Source organism: Camelus dromedarius, chromosome 5, assembly GCF_036321535.1.
Source record: "Camelus dromedarius isolate mCamDro1 chromosome 5, mCamDro1.pat, whole genome shotgun sequence".
Classification (NCBI taxonomy): Eukaryota; Metazoa; Chordata; class Mammalia; order Artiodactyla; family Camelidae; genus Camelus; species Camelus dromedarius.
The window spans coordinates 61,378,048-61,399,810 of NC_087440.1; the positions used below are offsets into that span (position 1 = coordinate 61,378,048).

The window sequence follows — 21,763 nt, forward strand, 5'->3', positions numbered from 1 at the left end:
TAACCCTGTGAATCAAGTAGAATCCTCTGTGTGTTCTAGCAGAGCTTTCCAAATTCTATAAAAATCTAACATTCGTATTTATTATATGCCAAACAACTTGATTTCTGAAATAGCTCATCTATTAACACCAAAAAAAAATACAACAGCAGTGAACGATTCCACTCTTCCTCCAAATTTTTTTTTCTAAAATTTGAAACCTAAGTATTTAATGGGTGGAGGAAAAATTACCTTTTTTGGAACTGAAACAGAAACTGTTTAGATGGTTAAATGAAAGCACTTGCCAGAGTTTATGGGCTTAGTTTATATTTGACGTGTGGAAATGGGTCTTTGGGAAGATAGGAAATTCCTGGAGACAGAACCTGATTACCTCTGTTTCTAAAGCTCTACTCACCAAATAAAGCCCTCCCAGGGTCACAGACTAGTCTATTCCGACTACACACTGCAGCTCCTTTCAAGTACAAACGACAAGGACAGATAGACAGATTGAGTCCTATCAAATTATGCATAGCAAAATGAAAAGCCCAGAAAATGAGGCTGCTAGTAGAAGAAAATCATCCCAAATCCTATACAGATTTTCAAAACTATGAACCACTACGTGTGTTCTTCATGTTACTTCAAAATTTAGCAAACCACATCAAATCCTCACACCTCTTAATTATATTCACTAATGAAGGGACAGAAACATGGATAACCTAAAATTCACTTCTTCCCGAGTGTGAAGAAAATGTACCGATTGTAAGGGGGTGGGAAGCAGGGGGTAGAAGCTGGGAGGGTTTCCTACTACAGCAAGCAAACATGTCCTTTATAATTATGTTTGCTTAAGGATAGAATTAAAATAAGCTTTTTTAGGTTTCCTGAACACACACCAAACAAAAGTAAGGACAGCCTGGGTGAAGAAGAAAGTCCATCTAAGAGAAAAGAGAAACTACACAGAGGCCCGGAGTAGTAATTTTTATAGCCCTTCTCTCTCATTAATCATGACAAGCCAGAACTCGTGCATCCGAGCTGACATAAATCCCTACAAGGCAAGAGGGGCCAACGGGAGAAAAAAGACTGAAATATCCACTCCCTCCCACAGCTCACTCTTTCACTCTCACACCTCCCCCACCTACCCACCCAGAGGAGACTATACAAACGTGATGCTTTTCAGGTCCTCAGTTCCAGCCCAGTGGAAAGATTTCTACGGTATATTTCAAGGAGTGCAGCAAAGTGTCAGGTTAGTGCCAGCAGCAACTCTGTGAACCAGCAAATCTCTGTTTGGTCTAAACCTGAAGTGTGTCAGGAAACTGAGTAGGTTTTATCGTCAAGGGATATTAGAATTCATTTAATGTTTGTATACTATTTCTGCTCTTCAAAGCTGATCAAATAAATACTACTCAATGAAGACTCCACTAAATTTTGGTATCTGAACAATCACCATATTCATTCATTCATTCATTCGTTCTATAAACACTCATTTCATGTCTTCTGCATGCCAGACAGACACAGCCGGTTCCCAATCACAGCTGAAGACACTGAGGATAAAACCAGAAGAGGAAGCCTTTCAAAGCACTTGGCAACCTTTGATAACCCTTTCAGAGACTGTGCTCTGTCCAAAGCAGCAACATTTCTGCTAACCAGAGTGGGGCAGAATTATAAACATTTGTCTTTAAAGCTATGTTCAGTTTATTAGACAACATAACACAAAGGTCTCTTCATTTTAAAATATATATGTACATTCATTAAAAGAATATTTAAGATACAAATCAGAAAAGAAAAAGGACTGAGTAATGTGACAATGAATGTATGTATGTTCATGTATAACTGAAAAATTGTGCTCTACACTGGAATTTGACACAACATTGTAAAATGACTATAACTCAATAAAAAAAGTTAAAAAAAAAAAGAAAAGAAAAAGGACTGAGTAAGAAGCAATATTTTTTTTTTTTTACCTTTTTTTAAATTGAAGTATACTCAGTTACAATGTGTCAATTTCTGGTGTAGAGTATAATGTTTCAGTCATACATATATATACATATATTCATTTTCATATTCTTTTTCATTAAAGGTTACTACAAGATACTGAATATAGTTCCCTGTGCTATACAGAAGAAATTTTTTTTGATCTATTTTTATATATAGTAGTTAATATCTGCAAATCTTGAACTCCCGATTTATCACTTCCCACCCCTTTTCCCCCTGGTAACCATAAAGCTGTTTACTATGTCTGTGAGTCTGTTTCTGTTTTGTAGATGAGTCGATTAGCATCAAGCAGCAATATTATGAGCCAGCACTGCTTTGTATACATAAAGAATTCCTTTCCTACCTGAAAGGATGGCCTCACTCAACAGGTAGTGAATGCGAGGGGGCACCACCCTAGACAATGTGAATACAATCATGAATGGATATGGTCCCTGACCCCAAGGATGGAAAAATTATGACAACTGTCAATTACCAAGTATCTAGCACGTATGAGGTATTGGTCTAGACATATCACATACACCATCTCTCAAACTAATCCTGCAAGATAGATATTATCACCACTTTACACACGAGAAAACTGAGGTTTTGTCCAAAGTCACCCAGCTTACAAGGAAAATCAGCTGCAATTCCTAGATTTTTGGCTGGCTGACTCACAAACCTATCTTCTTTCTGTAACCCTACCCTGCTGAACATGCAACATTTTGTTTTAATTATCAGTCTCCCTAGCTTCCCAGCTACCTCTGTATTTCTGACCTGGCCATAGCTCTGCAGGGCCAGAAGTAAACCCACTTGCCAAAAAACTAAGCAGGGAAGGTGAGTGGGGGCAACACAGAGAAGGTAAAACAAATGTCAAAAATTTCTTTTAAAGGGAACCCTCCTACACTGCTGGTGAGAATGCAGTTTGGTGCAACCACTGTGGAAAACAGTATGGAGATTCCTCAAAAGACTAGGAATAGACTTACCATATGACCCAGGAATCCGCTCCTGGGCATATATCCAGAAGGAATCCTGCTTCAAAATGACACCTGCACCCCAATGTTCATACCAGCACTATTTACAATAGCCAAGACATGGAAACAGCCTAAATGTCCATCAACAGATGACTGGATAAAGAAGAACTGGTATATTTATACAACGGAATACTACTCAGCCATAAAAACCAACAACATAACGTCATTTGCAGTAACATGGATGTTCCTGGAGAATGTCATTCTAAGTGAAGTAAGCCAGAAAGAGAAAGAAAAATACCATATGAGATCACTCATACGTGGAATCTTAAAAAAAAAAAAAAAAGAAAGAACATAAATACAAAACAGAAATAGACATAGAATACAAACTTGTGGTTGCCAAGGGTGGGGGAGAGAAGGGATAGAGTGGGAGTTCAAAATTTGTAGATACTGACAGGCATATGCAGAACAGATAAACAAGATTATGCTGTATAACACAGGGAAATATATACAAGATCTTGTGGTGGCTCATAGTGAAAAAAAATGTGACAATGAATATATGTATGTTCATGTATAACTGAAAAATTGTGCTCTACACTGGAATTTGACACAACATTGTAAAATGACTGTAACTCAATAAAAAAAAATCTCTTTAAAAAATTTTTTCTAAACAAATGGGAGGGGGAAAAATGTCTGGGAATTGTCTCAAGCTTTAATAAAGCTGAAGTCAAACAATATAGTACACAACTAAAGTGACTTGCCTTGACTGAAGCCTTCGTTTTTCAGTCTTTGAGTCATTATTTAAATCTTTGGGGTAAAAAGTTAAAATTCAAGGTAGGACCGAAACATCAGCATCTACCAGCTCAAGGAGGTGGATAACTTTGAAGAGAGAGCTCTTTTCTGATTGACATTCCAATCCGACTACACTTACTGAACTCTGAACTGCCAGCAAGTTTTTGAAGCCTTGGTTTCCCTCATAATATACCTACTTCAAATACATGCACATGTTGCCTTTAAGAATATTTTCATTCACAGTCACTTATTTTATTTGAATTCATTATTTCTCAACAGAAACTGTAGACATATCAATAACAATACACACTGTCTTGAGATAAGTATAAGAAAAGAGTGGTTTGGACATGGTAATGACCATAACTTCCCATGGGGAGATTAAGGGAAGAAAAAAAAACACTTTGTAGGTCTAGGACAGAATAAAGACTAAATACAGGTATCACTGCTAATCAAAATTACACATGCACAACAAATCCATAATTTCAGTTCATAAAAATAGATTTAGGTAAAAACTCACAGATGAAGAAAAATTTCCAACACATGAATTTCATATTCTAAGTCACCTGCTCCAAAGATACTTCAGCAAAACTCGTAGCAAACTCCTTAGAGTTTTTCTGTTTTTTGTTTTTAAGATTTTTCAGTGTTCCCACTAAATGAAAGATGTTAGGCTGACAGCTATTTTCTATCTGTCCAGGTAGCATTCACCAACGACTTAACTACATTTAGCAACCACCTACAGTCCCTCCTGATGTTTCACAGAGACAGGGTTCAGTGTCATCACATACACGCAACTCCCCAACCCACCACCACCCCGAAGCACCAAACACATCAGCTGGGGAAGACAGGTGAACACGATACTTTAGCATCCATCATAACGCAACCCAGCTCACACCTGGCTAGACTAGTCAAGTCCACGGATTCAGTTGGTTTTTTGTTTGTTTTTTTTTTTGACAGCTTCCAAATGTTACTTCACTCAAAAATTCATTTTAAATGTTCTTTAAAGTTCATTAGCAAATGGAATACATGGTAATATATTATTTCACCTAAACAATTCAGTCTATGGATAGACCAAATAGATTTTAAAAAACAAAACACCCACTTCCTAAACATAGTATACAAAAATTTTTAGATCATCCTTATGGGATCCACTTGAAACCCAAGCCTTAGGATACAGACAATAAGTACTATTTATAAATAAATGATAATAGCAGCGACAGCAATGACAAAGGTAGCTTCCATTTATATAAAACTTGCCATGATCTGGGCCCTGTTCTGAGCCTTAACTCTACCAACCCATTCAATCCTCAAAACCACCCTGTGGAGGAGTCCTTGATCTCTCATCTTTTCCAAATGGGTCAAAAAAAACCATCACAGCTATCTCATCAAGAAAGAGGCAAATAACTACTAAGTTATCCTTGCATTATTTGGAGAGAAATGAGTATCAATCATTAACTGTGATGACCTGATGTGAAGAAATTACTCTCTTAAGAGACAGTACAGAATAAAAAAGGAGTATCTTTCTAGGCAGGTAATGTATGTAGATGAAGTGTCCTACCTACTTAACATGTAAAAGTACTCCATTAAGTAAAACTGTAAAGAAATATAATTTCACTAAGATTATGTTAACATAAAATATAGATTTGTACTCACAGGAGTGCACACTGTTTGCCTAACCATGAGATGATTCTAAAATCATTTTGAAATTCATTCACCATTAGGTACAAGGGTGGTCATTTAAGCCCTGACTGTCAAAAACTCTAAACTTTACAGTCCTTTTATTTATTTTGTTAGACTCTCCCACAGTCAGAGTCTGAGATAATCATGCTTTTTCCTTATGTAAACCATCGCAAATCCAGCTCTGCTTCAAGCCCTGGTACTGAAAGCACTCACTCCACTCAATTTTCACCACCCACAGAACGCAGCACCAATAATGCTCAACAATGTAAATCATAATAGCTCGGGAAATTTTTAAATTAGCAAGTGACAAGGAGGTGGATTCAATTTTTAACTTCATTCAATTTGTCATGTTTAAAATACTTTCAATTATTTATTTTTCCCAGTCTTCACAGTAACCATAACACTCCCAACATTAACTGCTTTGCCTAACTGTGGTTTTACTGTTGCTTGCATTCTCACTTAAAGAACTTCAACTGGTGCTCACAGTAATTCTAGCTCTCATCTTCTAAATCTTTCTTTTTAATGAATTAAATCTATTGTATTATGTCCCCCTCTATTCCAAGCAGCAGTTCATAAAAGTGAATTAAAACGCATGAAAACTTAAGATCACGCACTTTAACAACACAGTGCCACCTATGGAGCACGCAGCTGGACCTACAGACAGATTATCTTTAGTTTTAAAAAGGCTTGCTATGTTTTTTAGATTTTGTACATTTCATGTGTATACTCTGAAAGTAAATTGGTAATAACTTTTAAAAAGCAAGCAATGATTAAGTGATTTGTTTTCAAAGAAACCTCAGTATCATGACATGCACATGCTACCATGACCAAAAAAAAAAAACTTTTTAAAATTCCAACTCCAACAATAAGACTATCTCAAAGTAATTACAATGCTATTAATCATCACAAAGAACCAAAAAAAATGTAAAGCATAACACAAGAATATCTAAACATGAGGGGAAATATTCCTCACGACTGGGTAGGAGGTTTATGAGTGATTTATATATGCTGTCATTATATATTTATGGCTGTGTACAAATGCCCTTAGGACCAATGACAAACTTTAACCTAGCCTGGATGATTTGGCCTGACAATCTAAATAGTCCCGTCAGTCTCTAACCTCCAGCTACAATGGCCTTTTGAGAAGAACCCGGTTAACCTTCTTTTTTGCTCATCACCATGTTCCTAGGACAGTGCCTGGAACATCACATTACCCGGTAGAAATCTGATGGATGAATGAATGAATGAACCACACTATCCAGTAGAAATGTGATGAATAAATGAATAAATGAACTGAATTACATGGCCCACAGAACAACTTTTAAAATGAGAATTTAAGGCCCTTGGACAAGACTGATTTAGCCAGGTCACAATCAGACTCCTTTCATAGCTATTTGCTGCATTCACACTTTGAAAAACATCTGCACACAACTGATTTCATTCAAATCTCACCATAATTCAAGAGTATGAGTACAGGATCTACCACTCCTAAACCCAGAGGTATTTAAAGTACATCCCATTTCTAGGATACACCACTAAACCAGAAAAGCCTAAATAAAGACCACCATTAGTTGAAATACCTTTTACAATGTTAAGATATAAACTAAATACAATAAAATATAGCTCTATCCAAAATATTTAGAGAATATCTAACTCTAGGTAGTAAAGCACAAAGTCTTCTCAGCAGCCAAAGGTTACATCAAGGCTCCTCATACCTGAAAACTTACAGAAAGAGCTCCCCCAAGATTTAGCCGCATCCCAGATTGAGGTTACTGAGTTTCAGAATTTCATCGTAACTGTTACTGATTAAAATCTTTAAGCTTTCTTAAAGTGAAATGAACTTTATTTCTAGGTGACTAGTTATCATTAAAAACATCAGTTAGCTATACCACTTGCGGATGGAATTGAATAGCAAACATAGTTAGAGGCATGGAAGAGGATGGAACAGAGAGTAATGAGACTTCCTTTCAGAAAGTCCCTTGGATCGATCTGCTTTCCAGTCATTTTGACTTGTGCTCACAAATTAGGGAAAAACACCAATCCTTCTGATTCATCACTATCTTTCTGAAAAATTAACTTGATGAGTCAAAGGTTGAAATTGCCTTCTGACCTTCAAAAGAAGCTTCATTTTTTGCTGAGTGTCCCTGACTTCAAAATAATCATTCAAAAAGAAAAGTGTCACATGCCCATAACGTGCAAGGTGCATGCTAGCTGTGCTTTCCAAACCACTACGGTAAGAATGTAAGAGAGCTACTTAGGAGCCTGAACCCACCCTGAACTCTCACTGTACATCCTTATAAGGTACAGCAAAGAAATCGCCCCCCTCCATTTCCAGATACTGTCTTCTGGGCATGCTTTGGTGAAAGGCTAATTCCAAAGCTTTTATCTTCCTTGTTAGAAGACAGTACTTTTCCTGAAATGGTGGTAAGTTTCAATTTTCTCCATGTTCTTTTTAAGGTTTTACCATTTTACTCTAAACAATGTTCCAGGCACTAGTAATTGGGAGCTAATTACATTAAAATGTAATATCACCTTAAGATAAAAGTCATGCATGGTGCCTACAGAAATGGATGAACTTTTGCCAGACCTCTTCCCTCACAACACCGTGCGCTCTGGAACATGATCCAGGGCCACAGGAGTGACTCAAACAAAAATCAATGGCAAACAGAAAGACAAGGGAAGAAATATTTATCATGCGACTGACCACACATTGGCAGTTTGCCCACATGAACTCATGGCTCACGACCACCCTGGGAAGTATAAGTCCCATTTTACAAAAGGGAAAACTAAAGCTCCAAAGAGGTTAAAATAACTGTCTCAGCAGGGGAGGGTATAGCTCAGTGGCAGAGTGCATGCTTAGCATGCATGAGGTCCTGGGTTCAATCCCTAGAACCTCCACGTAAATAAACAAACAAATAAACCTAAGTACTCCCCCTAAAAAAGTAACTGACCTCAATTCACAAACTTAGGGTATCACCTAAACTTAAAAGCCATACATTTTTCTACAATAGTCTCCAAAGATGGGACAATGAACGGTACAAAACACCACTGCCAGAATGCTACCAATTTGCCACACTCTAATTCCCCATGGCTGACAAGCCCTTATAGTAAAAGCATTTGAGTCCCCTAGGGGTACAGAGAGGCATCCTCCCCTCTCTGCGACCATGAGGGGCCAGCTCTCCATCCTGTCTGCCTGTTGGTGGCACAGTCAGGCCTTTCGGAGGAGCTGAGTCTGAGGCCTGCAGCTCTTCCATGACTTTTCCCCATCACCACCTGCCATCCACAATGCTAGTGCCAGCCTGGCTGCTCCCCACTTAACCTCCGCTTCTTCTTCTCATCACTTCAGTCTCCTCATGATTGTCAGGGGTCTTACAAGAAGCAGCAGGATGGTTCACTTAGTAAGTCACCCCAGCACAACATGGGAAAGACGGCCATTACCTCCAGTGCTTACCTGTGTTCATCTCCCACAAATGCACACAAGGGAGAAGACCCTGGCTTCAGAACCAGGCGGCTTGGGGTCCCAATGCCAGCTCTCTCTGCAGGAATGGCCAAGGCCCTCACCCTCAGTTAACAGCAAAAATCCCTTGCTCTTGGAGTTACTGGGAAGCTTCAAAGCGACACCGATGGTACATCTCTGGGGACATAGCAGAACCAACAGATACCACTTGTCTTCTCCTTCATTGGTTACTAAATTATTTCTTCAGCAGCAAAGATAACCTGAGTTTTCCCTCCTGACTTCTTCTAGATTCACAGCTGCTCCAGAGAAAACACTATTTTATGGGCACACTCAGTTTTACCAATGTTAGTTCTATCTACCCAGCTTAATTTTTCAAATGTTGCTAATCAAAAATTTCCAAACAACCACACCAGAGTCATAGAGTAACTTCTATCTACAAAAGCCCTTTAAAATTCTGTTTGGTATCAAAAAGAATTAAAAATCAGAAGAGACCTGTAGGAGAAACCTCTTGGCATGAGATATCCCTTCTACACAGAAAGAGATTTTATGACAAATTCTCTCTGCTCTGAGTGAGGAAACTGACACCCACCACCCAAGGCAATGGTTCCCAACGTTGGGGAAACTCCTTTGAGAATCTGATGAAAGCTCTCAACCCTCTGCCCAGACAAATGTCAATCTGCACAGAAACACAAAATACTGCCTAGAATTTCAAGAGGGTTAAGGGCCCTCTGAAACCCCCCATCCACAGCAAGATAAGAGCCCTCAACAAAGAACCACCTATGATACTCCTTCAACTGGCAAAACCCCCCCATTCAGATTTTTGTTTCTTTGAGGTGCAAAACATTCAAAAGCAGGGACAAAAACCCCAAGAAGGTAAAGAAAGAAATTTTCTCATTCAACTCTTCACATCTCTCTCTGGCTCAAAACAAAATGCTACAAAATTAACAAGGCTGAAAACCTGAAGGGAAGGTTCTCTCTTTGAAGCAAACCATCAAAACAGAGGGAGAGTATTGCTCAAGTGGTAAGAGTGCATGCCTAGCACGCACGAGGTCCTGGGTTCAAACCCAGTACTTCCTCTAAAAATAAATAAACATAATTACCTCCCCCTCCCTGCCAAAATAAAAATAATTAAATAAACAATGATAAACAAATAAATAAAATATTTTTAAAAGAATTCATTAAAATATATACATATCAAAACAAAGATGTGCTCAGGGCTAGTGTATGCACTGGGGATGTGGGCAAGGGAAAAGGAGGTGTAAAAATTAAGTGGAGGTATAAAAATTAAGTATTAGAACATCTACACATTTTCTTTTTCAGTATCAAAGTTTTTAACTTTCAGCGTTTGTGACTGTTTTTAACGCACGTCATATATTCATATAATAGCACATTCGTACAATGTATAACCAGATATCTGTTATTTTTACTGCTAGGAGTAAGCAACTACAAGAGAAGTTTGCAGATCCTGTCCTAGTAGACAACTTTCAAAATAAGTTTATCTAAACAATAATGTCACCTGGGTAACTCTCCACAAATGGAATTTCCCTTGAAAATAATGACATTAGCCACCTTAAGTTCTTATTCTTGAAATGAGAAGTTGGTTTCAAACTGATGTTGACTAAACAGTAATGCTGAGATGTGAGATGGTTCCATAAGAGCTAGTTCTCCTTTTTACTTTAAAAGTCTAATTCCAGCTGCTCTACATATGCCATATTTTTCTTCTTTAAATAGAAATAATTCACATAATGTCTTAAAGACATAAAAAGTAACTGAAAAACATTGGTAAGCATTTTTCATTATGCATTTTTTCCTATAATTGTAATAGTTAATATTCTTCATCTCCTGCAGTGCACCCAGCACTGAGCTAAATGTTCTACCTGCTTGATGACACTTAACCTGACTCTATGAAGTGGGGTCTAATGTTCTCCCAATTTTGGAGATAAAAAAACCAGTGCTTAGAAGTCACATAGCTGGGAATGGACCAAGATTTCAAACCTAGGAGTGTGTAACCTGAGAGCCTCCAATCTTACCTCAGAGAGGCCAATTGCCTCCCTTAGGTAGTGTATGTGGCATACAGTAGGTACATACTGTTATATATTAGGTAATAATATAATACTTTTTAATTAATATTCTTTTATGCATAATTCTATTGTAACATAAAATTAAGATCTGTTTTTATAAAATCTTCAAATACAAAAGGTAAAAAAATATTTTTAAGTAGTAAAAGAGAATGCCATTATTGGCAAACGAATCAAAGAACTACTTTAGTTAGCCTTTTTGAAACATCTAGACACTTCACTGTTCTTTCTCAAGCACTACAAAATCTAATTAATAATAAGAGCTAACATTATTATAAAATAGAAGTTTTAAAGACAAGAGAAAACTTGAACATAAAACCCTGCTCTGAAAGTTATTATAATATTCAGACATGAATATCTCTCTCTTAAACTATATAAAGAAAGGAAGCCTGGTGATATGATCAGCCCATAATTCAGTTCCCAAACACCAGTAAAAAAGAGGCATTTCACTGTACTTAACATCCTAACTTCTGCAAAATTAAAAGTAACAAATCCCCTAAATAAAAGGAGTAACTCTTAGTCTGCCATACATAAAATCTACTCCATTCTCTTTCCACAAGATACCACTTTTGTTTTTAACCTGAAACATGCAGAAATACCAGAGCACAGAGCCACCCTCAGCATTTTAAGTGAACACTCAGCAAATTGATCCTTTGAAAACAAAAAGTCTTCATTAAACAAGTTTGTAATTTCATGTAAATCACAAGTTAAAATAAATTTGCATGGCTTAGGTTTCGGGGAAAAAAATTTAATATTCAGGATGGGAAAATAAATGTCTATACTATTATTACTAATAATCTAGATGTTGTCTACTATCAACGTTCATTCATTTACTAACAAATACTTACTCAATGCCAACTATGTATGTGGCACTGCTCTAGACCCTATAGATAAGACCAAGCCAGGTTTCTACACCAAAGATTAGATTCTAATGGGGGAGGAGAAACAGATAACAAACAAATGAACAAAGATAAAATAATTTCAGATTATAAATACGATGTAAGAGACAACAGTGACAGAAACTTCAAAAAAGACTATTTTTAAAAGTCATGAGGGACAGTCCCTCAGAAGGTCCCCTTTGAGCTGAAATTTGAAGAATGATCCAAAGTTAAGAGAAGAAAAGTTCTAGGTAGAAAAAGACCACCTTATCTTATGAGAAGTTTCATTTAGCACCTTAGTATTTTTATGTCCTGGCTGGGTTACATCCTGGAGAGACCCACATCATGATGAATTCTGTTTAAAGCCTACAATATGTACTAGTAAGTAGCCTATGCACGTGTGCACACATAAAGCTAACATGATACCCAGGAAAAACAATAAAACAATTTCCAATCTCTTAGTCTAAACCAAAAGCTCTTAACTCTGGGGAAAGAGCAGGAATGGTGACAATCTGATGAAAACAATGAACCCTGTTCCCCCCCCCAAAAAAAAAAAAAAAAAGCACATACACAGAAACTTTACATGTAATTTTAAGAAGTTCTTAGAACTCTAAGGCCCATCCACAATGCACAGACTCCATCCCAAAAACATCCATGAAACTTAGGTCAAGAGCTAAGCAATAATTATCACACTGAGATGTTATGAGTGCAAGCTGCTACCCTGCTTTTAAATGATTCATAAATCAGGAATGCTTACTCTCAATTTCTTTTGGCCCACATAAGACTCTGTATGGGAATTTTCTCTATGCTATAGAAACAAACTACTAGGACATACATATTAAAAAAAAAAATCCCACCTAAAAGTGAAGTAAATACCTCTTTACTACAACTAGTGTAATCTTTCACACATGAAAACAGTGTGATTTGAACCTTGGTTTTGTGCAAGATCTTCTCATTTCTTTGCCCCCCCAAAAATATTACATTGCTTCAAAGGCTGCAAAGCTGAGTGTTAACACCTATTAACTTATAGATGGTCTTCTGGTTCAAAAGCAAGGCTTATGATTATTTTTTAAAAACCATTCACACATACGTACACACATTCACAACTATAATTTAGCTGTCCGACAAATATACATCATTAACGTACGGTACAAACTAGATCGATGGTTCTTAACCCTTTTTTGATTCAGACACCCCTATGAGAATCGGAAAAACTGGATTGGAATTCTCCCATTTAAAAAAAAGTGGACATAAGCATATAAAGTATGCATATAATTTCAGGCTGCTGAATGCATTTCAAATTCAGTCAAGGGCAGAAAGAATGTCTATACCTACAATACAGGTATATTATGACTGGTTGTTTCTGGGAAGGGGAACTAACTAGGAAAACCAAGTTGGGAGAAAGATTTTCCATTATACAACCTTTTGTATCTTTCGAAATTTAAACTACATACCTGTATTATCTATTCAAAAAATGAAAAAGGTAAAAATAAAAAGCATTACACTAAAAAATGTAGCAGGATACCAACGCAGCAGATGAAAAAAATCTCCAAATAAAGATATTTAAAATAACTAGTCTACTAAATTCAACACATCTGCAAACTGTTTCTTTGAATCTGGGAGTGAGAAAACACTCATGACTGCAAAACTATGCTCTTGCTTCATAATTTTCAGAGAAATTTCCAATTTTGATTCTTTGCTAGGAAAATGTAAAAAAGTCAAATAATAATTCCACATTCTTCATATTCTAACTTCTGGAACCCCAGTTAAATGACAATAGATAGTATGCACTGAAGCTGGCATTGCCACATCTACTGATTATCATTAGCATCCCCATTTGACAGATAAGGAAACCAAGCCTTCAGAAGTTAATTCATTTGCCCCAGGCAACACAGCTAGGGAGTGAGCCAGATCTCCTGCAGGCAACAAAGTACTTGTACCATGTATTTGCCCTAAGACAGCGCAGCATCCCCTCCAAGGAGGTTGGTAAACACTAAAATAGAAAACATCACTTCTTAGGAGATTGCTCCCACTATAAATACAGCTTAGAGGACTAGTCCATCAGAAAAACTGAATTATATCTGCATATTCCTTTACACTACACAAAGCAGATACAGATGAAAGAGGAATTACCCCACCCAATAATTTAAAAAGCACAAAAATTAGTTTTAAATTGGAATTTTTAAGCTCCTTACAGACTGTCACCCTAAAAAATAAAAATGTAAGCTGAATCATAAACCTAGAGATTGAAAAAAAAAAGTCAGAGAATGAGTGTTACAGAAATACGTTACCAATTTAAAGGTTTCCACACTAAGAGGCAAAGACTTTCAGCCTCAGTCATCAAAGTTTTTGGAATGTTTAACACTGACTATCCAAACTATGAGGAAAATGCCTCAGAAACCCACGAACTGTGAGGCTAGCAACAATGATGCCACTTTCATTTTAATCCCATTTTCAAAGAGGTGGTAGTTTTCAAAAACATTTCACTCAAATCTAAACTTAAATAATCTTAAAGTTAAAGAGAGAAGAAAGTAAGGCATGGGTAAGGAAATAAACCACCTAACCAGATACGCCTACTACTAACAGTTATTATTATTATTGTGATTATTATTGATGTGTGCCTAAGCATTTATTTTGGCCTTTTTCAGTGACTGACCTAGGTAACTATCAAAGCGTGTTTCATGACCTGCTATGGAGGCACAAAGTAAGCACCCAAGTCTTTACTTCCTTACTAACAAGCACATAAGATACTAAACCTCTACTGGATTTCTCTTATCAGGAAAATGAGTAAGAGTCCTTCAAGCTCAAAAACTTTAGGACTCTCTGAAGACATTTTCAGTAGTACATAAAGATGGAGTAAATTCAAATATCTGTATGTCAAAGTTTATCCTGCAATTTCATTATTGCAGAAAAGCCAGGTCACTCTGGTACATTTACAGAACTACATGGGGGTGTTGCTTTCTGTAGAAAATAACATCATTGATCACAAATTTCAAAACCCCACCTATTAGAAAAAGAGCAAGCTAGAAGAAATTTTCCTTTCACTTTTATACAGTTCTGGAAGTGAAGAGAGACTTTTAAAATGCTAAGGAGTAGTGGGAGTATTACCTATAAGTCAGTCAAATATTATGATACATGTAATAAACATTCTTATAAGGCAATATACAAAATAAGTGATCATTAGGAACACCTAATTTTTGAGCTCTCAAAAATTACATATTAAAAAGATGGGTTATGTAATTCTTATATGTACACAATTCCCAATTTAAACTCCCCTAAAATTAAAGACCTTAAAGGACATCTTTTTTACTTTATTCTTTAAAGTAACTTCAAAATTCATACTACACCCCCAAATAAAATTAACTCAAACCTTCCAATTTAGTCAAAGCAATTCTACAGAAAATTAAATCAATAACTATCCTTTGGCATGCATATAATTTATTCTGTTTTTTCCTAAGAAAATGGCAAAAAAAAAAAAAAGAAAGAAAGAAAGAAAAATTCCTTCTATATTTTCTATTTCATAAATTACTTCCTAAAGTTGGTGAGAAGGCACACAAATAAAAGTCAATCTATTTTAAGGAAAATAAATGTTATTTAACTCTTTACACTCACTATAAAACTCGAGTGAATACAAATTTCTGAAGTCTATATATAATTATACTTTATTCTATATAACTATACTGTTATTTTATAAATATGGAAATCTAGTTTATAGAATGTTTCCCAGAATATTTCCCAGAATGTGCTTACTACATAAGAGTCACTTTTAGTCTGTCTGGAATTAAGCTTATGGGTGTACCTAGTACGATACAATCCTGTTGCTCTCCAATTCTCCTATTTATGCTGGCAAAATACACAAGTTCACAAAAATCATATTCTTGGAGAGCAGAGTTCTTGGAAATTTTTCAATACCACCAGATTCCACTTAAAATATAAGAAAAGAATATACAAATAGCCAATAAGCACATGAAAAGATGCTCAATATCACTAATCATTAGGAAAATGCAAACAAAAATCACAATGAGATACATCATACACATTATGATGGCTATTATAAAAAAAACAAACAGAAAGTCACATGTGTCAGTGAGGATGTGAAGAAACTGGAAGCCTTGTGCATTACTGGTAGGAATGTAAAATGGTGTAGCTACCATGGAAAACAGTATGGCAATTCCTCAAAAAATTAAACATATGATCCAGCATTTCCATTTCTGGGTATATACACAAAAGAAGTGAAAGCAGGAATTCAAACAGATATTTGTACCCCCATGTTCACAGCAGCATTATTCACAATAACCAAAAGATGGAAGAACCCATGTATCCACTGACAGGTGGATAAACAATATGTGGGGTATATACATACAATGGAATATTACTCAGTCTTAGAAAAGAAAGTATGACACATGCTACAACACAGATGAACCTTGAGGACATTATGCTAAGTATAATAAACCAACCACAGAAGAGACAAACATTGTGTGATTCCACTTATATGAGATACCTAGAACAGCCAAATTCACAGACACAGAAAGTAGAATGGTGGTTGCCAAGGGGTTAGGAGTAGGGGTAAGAGGAGTTGGTATTTAATGGATACAGAGTTTCGGCTGGGGAAAACATAGTGGTGGAGGTCCTGGAGATGAGTGGTGGTGATAAACCCACAACGATGTGAATGGACTTAATGCCACGCTTAATGCACACTTAGAAATAGTTTAAATGGTCAAACTTGTGTATATTTTACCACAATTTTTAAAAATGAGACAAGGAAAAACAAAATATTAAAACATGTACCAAATTCTTCTCATGCATGCCTCTTCCATCACCCACAAAACCACATGCTGGCTCTGAGTGTCAGTTAAATTCTAATGTAAATGTTTACCATGAGCCCCAAGAAATTAATATAACAATTAAGTTTAAAATGCGTTATAACACTAAAAAAGTTTAATCTGCTTCCTCAAAGTCCTTTTCCAGATATAGATGCTAATAGCTATTATATGTCTAGTCCAGATTAAATAAATTACTAAAGAAACAAATACAGCTCCCAACTTTGTATTTCAAGCATGATTACTTTTATACCCAGAGAATTTTTCCTTCATTTTTCTTCCAAAGCCTCATAAAGACTATTTTCATTTTGACTAGCAAAATCTTTAGCCAAAATTTTCTCCCCTCAAACTCATACAAGTTCATCTTCACTAATTGGTGGATACAGCATTTTTACAGTAATCAGGATTCATTTCACATCTACCAATTTCAAGTATAAACATTAGAATCTCATTTATGAATCTCCCTCCCTTTAAAAACAAGGTCACATGGGAAAAATAGTAGCTTTTGAAATATCCTAAGCTACATTTTGAGGATGTAGTCAAACTTCAGTTTTTCTCATAATACCTTCTGATTTCACAAACTGTTATAGAAATAAATGTTCAATAACTAGCAAACCAAGTTTTTAAAATTTCCTCTGAGCCACTAAAGTGCATTGTGCTGTTCACATCCCCTTTCTCCTCATTTTAAGTGTTCAGCAGACAAAAATCTACCTTCAAAGGTAGATTCTAATAGTTTCACATTATAAACACTATGTTCTGATACATTTCAAACAATGCTTGTTCATAAACATAAATCAAAAAGATAAAAATTAAAAGGAACAAAAAGTACCCACATAATCAAACAAAAGGTAGAAGATTTAATTTAGAAAAAAACAATTCTCATATTAAAAACATATCCTTAATTCATTCCATAAACAAGTATGATCATCCAATCTGTTTTCTATTTGTCAAATCTGAAAACAAGAATGTATATAATCAATTACTGACCATTTTTTCTCGATTTTAAATCAATTCTTTCAAACATAATTTTCCATATGAAAGTTAATGGTACCATCTCCTCTACTAGTTTTACTTCCTGTGACTAAGTCTGTATAATTTGTAGTTGTCACTGCACACAGTATATACATCTAAAAGTCAACAGAAGGAAAAAAGAAAAACACAGACCTAGACATCTTAAAGTTTCCCGGGCATTCAGTTTTTTCTGCTTATCACTGTGAGAGATTCTCCTGATAATAAATCTCTTTTCATTTGTCCACAGCTATTTATTTTAAACCGAGCCCTTTTAAAAAGAGAGTGGGTGTATCTGGTCACACCAGTTACTTCAGGAGGTCTGAAATCTCCCATCCCTTCAATTTGCAATACAGAATTTTAACAAAGATGAAACTCTACAAAAAGAAAACTTATACAGATATAAAAAAAAAAATCAACTGAAAAGAAACCCATCACCTGGTCATGAGACTTACCTTTTAGCAGCGGCAGAGGTGTTAACTCAATAGGCTTGCCTTGAGACCTAAACTGTGAGGAGCTTTGCGACCTCTTCTGTCTGGCTTTTCTGACGGACTTCCGAGAAAATCCGTCTACTTTATCCACTGATGGAGGAGTAGTTGGTGCTGAGGACATATCCCTACTGAAGAGAAAGAGGTATCATCAACACATTCCTGAGAAGGAAGCACACCTGTGAGTTACACACAAATTCGAAAATTCTCATACACACTATTTATGAAAATGGGAATACGTGAAAAAGAAAGCAAATAAAATCAATTAAGAACACTCATACATTCAATGAGGAAATGTGAAAACTTGGTGGAAAACAGAAGTAACATAAGTACCATGTAAGCGATATTGTAATGCTAACGCCCTGTGCTTCTCCCACTACAACATACATTAAAGATGCTCATTCATATGTGAACTCTTCTAAGTCACGTGCTCATTTTCTAACTGCAAAGCTCTTCTCAATTTGAGATTCCTGAAGTAACTCCGGAGCTATTCTGCAGCTGGAAAACTTCCACCAAAACATTTTCCAAGATACTTAATATTATGAATGGGTTCTAGAGTTGAAACCCTTATGGTACTTCAAGAATCTACACCAATGTATCACAGCAAGGTGAAACTTGGAATTTCTGAATTACCTGGACATGACTTTAAATGCAATGTGCTGTGTTAGCTATGATAAACTACACCACACCACAAACGAGGACAAGCTAGATTACTTTAAACGAATACATAAAAGGCATAATTAAAATCATTTCAAAGAAGTCTTCTTTTTGAATGAAACCATCTGAAGTTACTAAAGCTTAATTAACAAACTATAATGAAACTGTGCACCAAAGTTGAAATAAAAACATAAATTCACAGCCTACACAGACAACCAAGTGAGTTCCCTTTAAGTTCATCATCAAATATTAATTTTCATTCCATCCAACTAATGGAACTGAACAGTTCTTTTGGATTTTTTTAACCTTCTCAAATTATTAAAATAAGGGCTATTTCTTAAAAGTAACAAGCATTAAGCTCAGTTTCATTCGCCAATTTAAACAGATGCCACCATCTCCGTGGCACTGAGTCTCCATGCAAGATTAATGGCAGACTTGAATAGAAATAATGCATATGGGAGAAATGCTGAAATGCAATTACTCACCTGTCATCCCAATACATAAGTGTTTTTTAACCTCTAGATAAAAGAGTAAGGGAGTTTCTTCGTGAACGTGTGAGAATAAAAAGTTACCTGGATTAGCTGGATTCTGGCAAAGTAAAAATAACAAAAACATAAACAAAAAACAAACAAAACCGAGTGATGTTGAGGTGTGGAATTTTGAGGTCTTGTTTGGTTCTCTATTTTTTTTTAAAGTTTTTAGCAATCTATCTAATTAAGCATTAAATAAAATGTGACAGATAAAAAGGAATTGCAAACTACGAATAACTACAGAAGAAGTAAAATCACTTAAAAATGTTCGTAAAGACTGCATTAGCAAGAAGCTCCAAATCACATTTGTATGTTGGAAATTTAGGGACCGCTTTTCCAATCTGGTATGTGAATTACTTAGGTTTCATTTAACCCTCACAACACAAGATTTCAGTAAATTCTGTTTCTGCATCACTTTTTTTGCTTCTTAAAGACAAGATTCTTCATTTCTTAAAATAAAGGTTCTTCACCTCCTATCTCTAAAGATGATTTATTGGTAGCAAAAAAAAATTTTAACCATTTGCCCCTTACGCCCGCGGCCCATAATAAACGTCAAGGATCTCAACCCTAAAGCGCTGCAAAACTGAACGTGCAGTAGCGGCAACGGGTCGGTGCAAAGCCCGGGGAAACAGGTTTCGCCCTGGACCAAAGCGCCTGAAGCTTTATCATCCTCTAAGCAGCGGGCACGGGGCATTTCCAAGGCTCAGGATAATCCAAAGGCGGTACTAGGGTGGAGGGAAAAGCCAGGGAAGGGGTTTGTCTGTAGGGATGCTCACATACTCCCTTTGCTCCCACCCACCCTTCGCCACCCCAAGCTGCCACAGAATCCTTCTCACTACACCAATTCCCTTTCCCCCACCCCGCACCCGTCAGTGGATAAAGGGGGACAAGAATACGCCTCCAATGCCCGAAGGTGGAGGAAAAAGGGGGAGGGGGCCAGAGTGGATAAGAGGCATCACCAGAAGCATTTGCAGGTAAATCAGACAAGTGGGACCGGCGCTCCCTCTCCCACACCTCACCCCACCGCACCCCTCTCCGGCCCGGGCCAGGCCTTTCCGAGGCCAGTGCCCTGCAGGTTCTCCTGGAGGAGGAGGAAGGGAAGGAGGAAAGGAAGCAGACGAGCCGCGGTGCTGGAGGGACGAAGTTACCTTGAAGCTTCTGGAGAAGAATCCGAAGATGATCTGTGGTTTCGAGGGGCGGGAGATGGGAGAGAGGGCCGCAGCGGGGGCGGGTGGCGGGACCGGGACGTGCGGGGGGAGGTCCGGACAGCGAAAGGGAGCCCGGGGCGACGGCTGTCCGGCGCGGCGTCCCTCCGGTTCCGCGGCGGCGGCGCCTCTAGGCCTCACGGCCGGACCTGAACCTCAGCGCTCCCGCGGCGGCGGCGGCGGCCTCACGATCCTCCCCCGCGGGCCCGTCCCATCAAATCGGCACCGACCCCGTTGCGGCTCCGCCGGTGGCTCCTCGCTCACATTCCCGGCGGGCGGCGCCTCTGCTCGTTGCCCCGGTCCCGGCGGCGGCGGCGGCGACGAGGGGAGGGGGAAGGGAGGGAGGAAGACTGGATCCGCAGCGGCAGCAGGAGGAGAAGGAAGGAGAAGGAGGAGGAGCTGCTGGAGCTGGAGCCGCCGCTGCCAGAGCCGCCGTTCGGTACCCGCGGTGAGTCCCCGTCAATGCCCCTTTCTCTCTCCTATTGTCAATATCACCGGGCGGCTGAGTCCATGGCACACGCGCAACCGAACCTTCAGGCCAGCAGCGCCCGCCTCCCGCGCCCACTCACTGGCGGCTTCAAACGGGAAGCACGGCTTCATTGGCCGCCGCTCGCCTTCACTCCCAGGCCAGCATGTTGGGCTGAGAGCCGATCAGGGATTGGCGGCGGGGGGGCGGAGAAACAGGAGGGTGGGAAGAGAGGAGGCAGAGGATTGGGCTGAGGCGAGAGGGACCCGGATGCAACCGCGATCTTCGGCCGCTCTGCTGCCGCTTCCGCCAAGCGGTGGGGCTGGCCGAGGAGGGTGGTAGCTGCAGCCGCCTGCCGTGAGAGGAGCTCCTTAACCCGAGGGTGTGCGGCTGACGATCAATGGGACGCGTTTCCGCGCAATGCAGAGCCTCTGGGTGGCGGTCGTATTCAGCTGGAGGATTCCAAGGGCAAGGGTCGGCTGGGGCGGGGGCGCCCCCTGGGCCTTGATTCTGCCCTCTTCAGCCACTAGGCTGGCGCCTCTGGGCTCGAGAAGTCCTACTCAGGACGCGAACCAGCGCCTGTGCCTGTGTAAATGGGCCCCTTGCAGCGCGATATGAATCCCGCCGCAGTCGCTCTCTTCTGAACCTAGTGGGCACCGAAATCTGAACCCCTGGGGCCCGGCCCAGGGTTGGGTATCGCTTCGATTTGTATCTTCGTCTCCTTTAACCTAAACCTCTGTTTTGAATATCAGCTCCCTGAAGCTCCTGCCAGCCTAGGTTGGGGCCAGCTCCGGGTAG

General features: G+C 38.4%; 1 protein-coding gene across 2 annotated transcripts in view; it reads right to left on the bottom strand.

Moving 5' to 3' along the window:
• The window catches only part of PPP2R5E (protein phosphatase 2 regulatory subunit B'epsilon), a 132,217-nt gene extending 111,169 nt beyond the window's left edge, over positions 1 to 21,048 (bottom strand). Inside the window, exons 1-2 of one of the 2 annotated variants that reach the window (XM_031453828.2) lie at positions 20,443 to 21,048; positions 18,075 to 18,235 (exon numbers count right to left, since the gene is read on the bottom strand). In XM_031453828.2, coding sequence (XP_031309688.1) covers positions 18,075 to 18,231 — 157 coding nt within the window. In that variant the 5' untranslated portion in view covers positions 18,232 to 18,235; positions 20,443 to 21,048. Of the gene's footprint in view, positions 1 to 18,074; positions 18,239 to 20,442 lie in introns of both variants that reach the window. The other variant, XM_010976667.3, reaches the window with a different exon arrangement.
• Between the last annotated feature and the right edge of the window lie 715 nt (positions 21,049 to 21,763).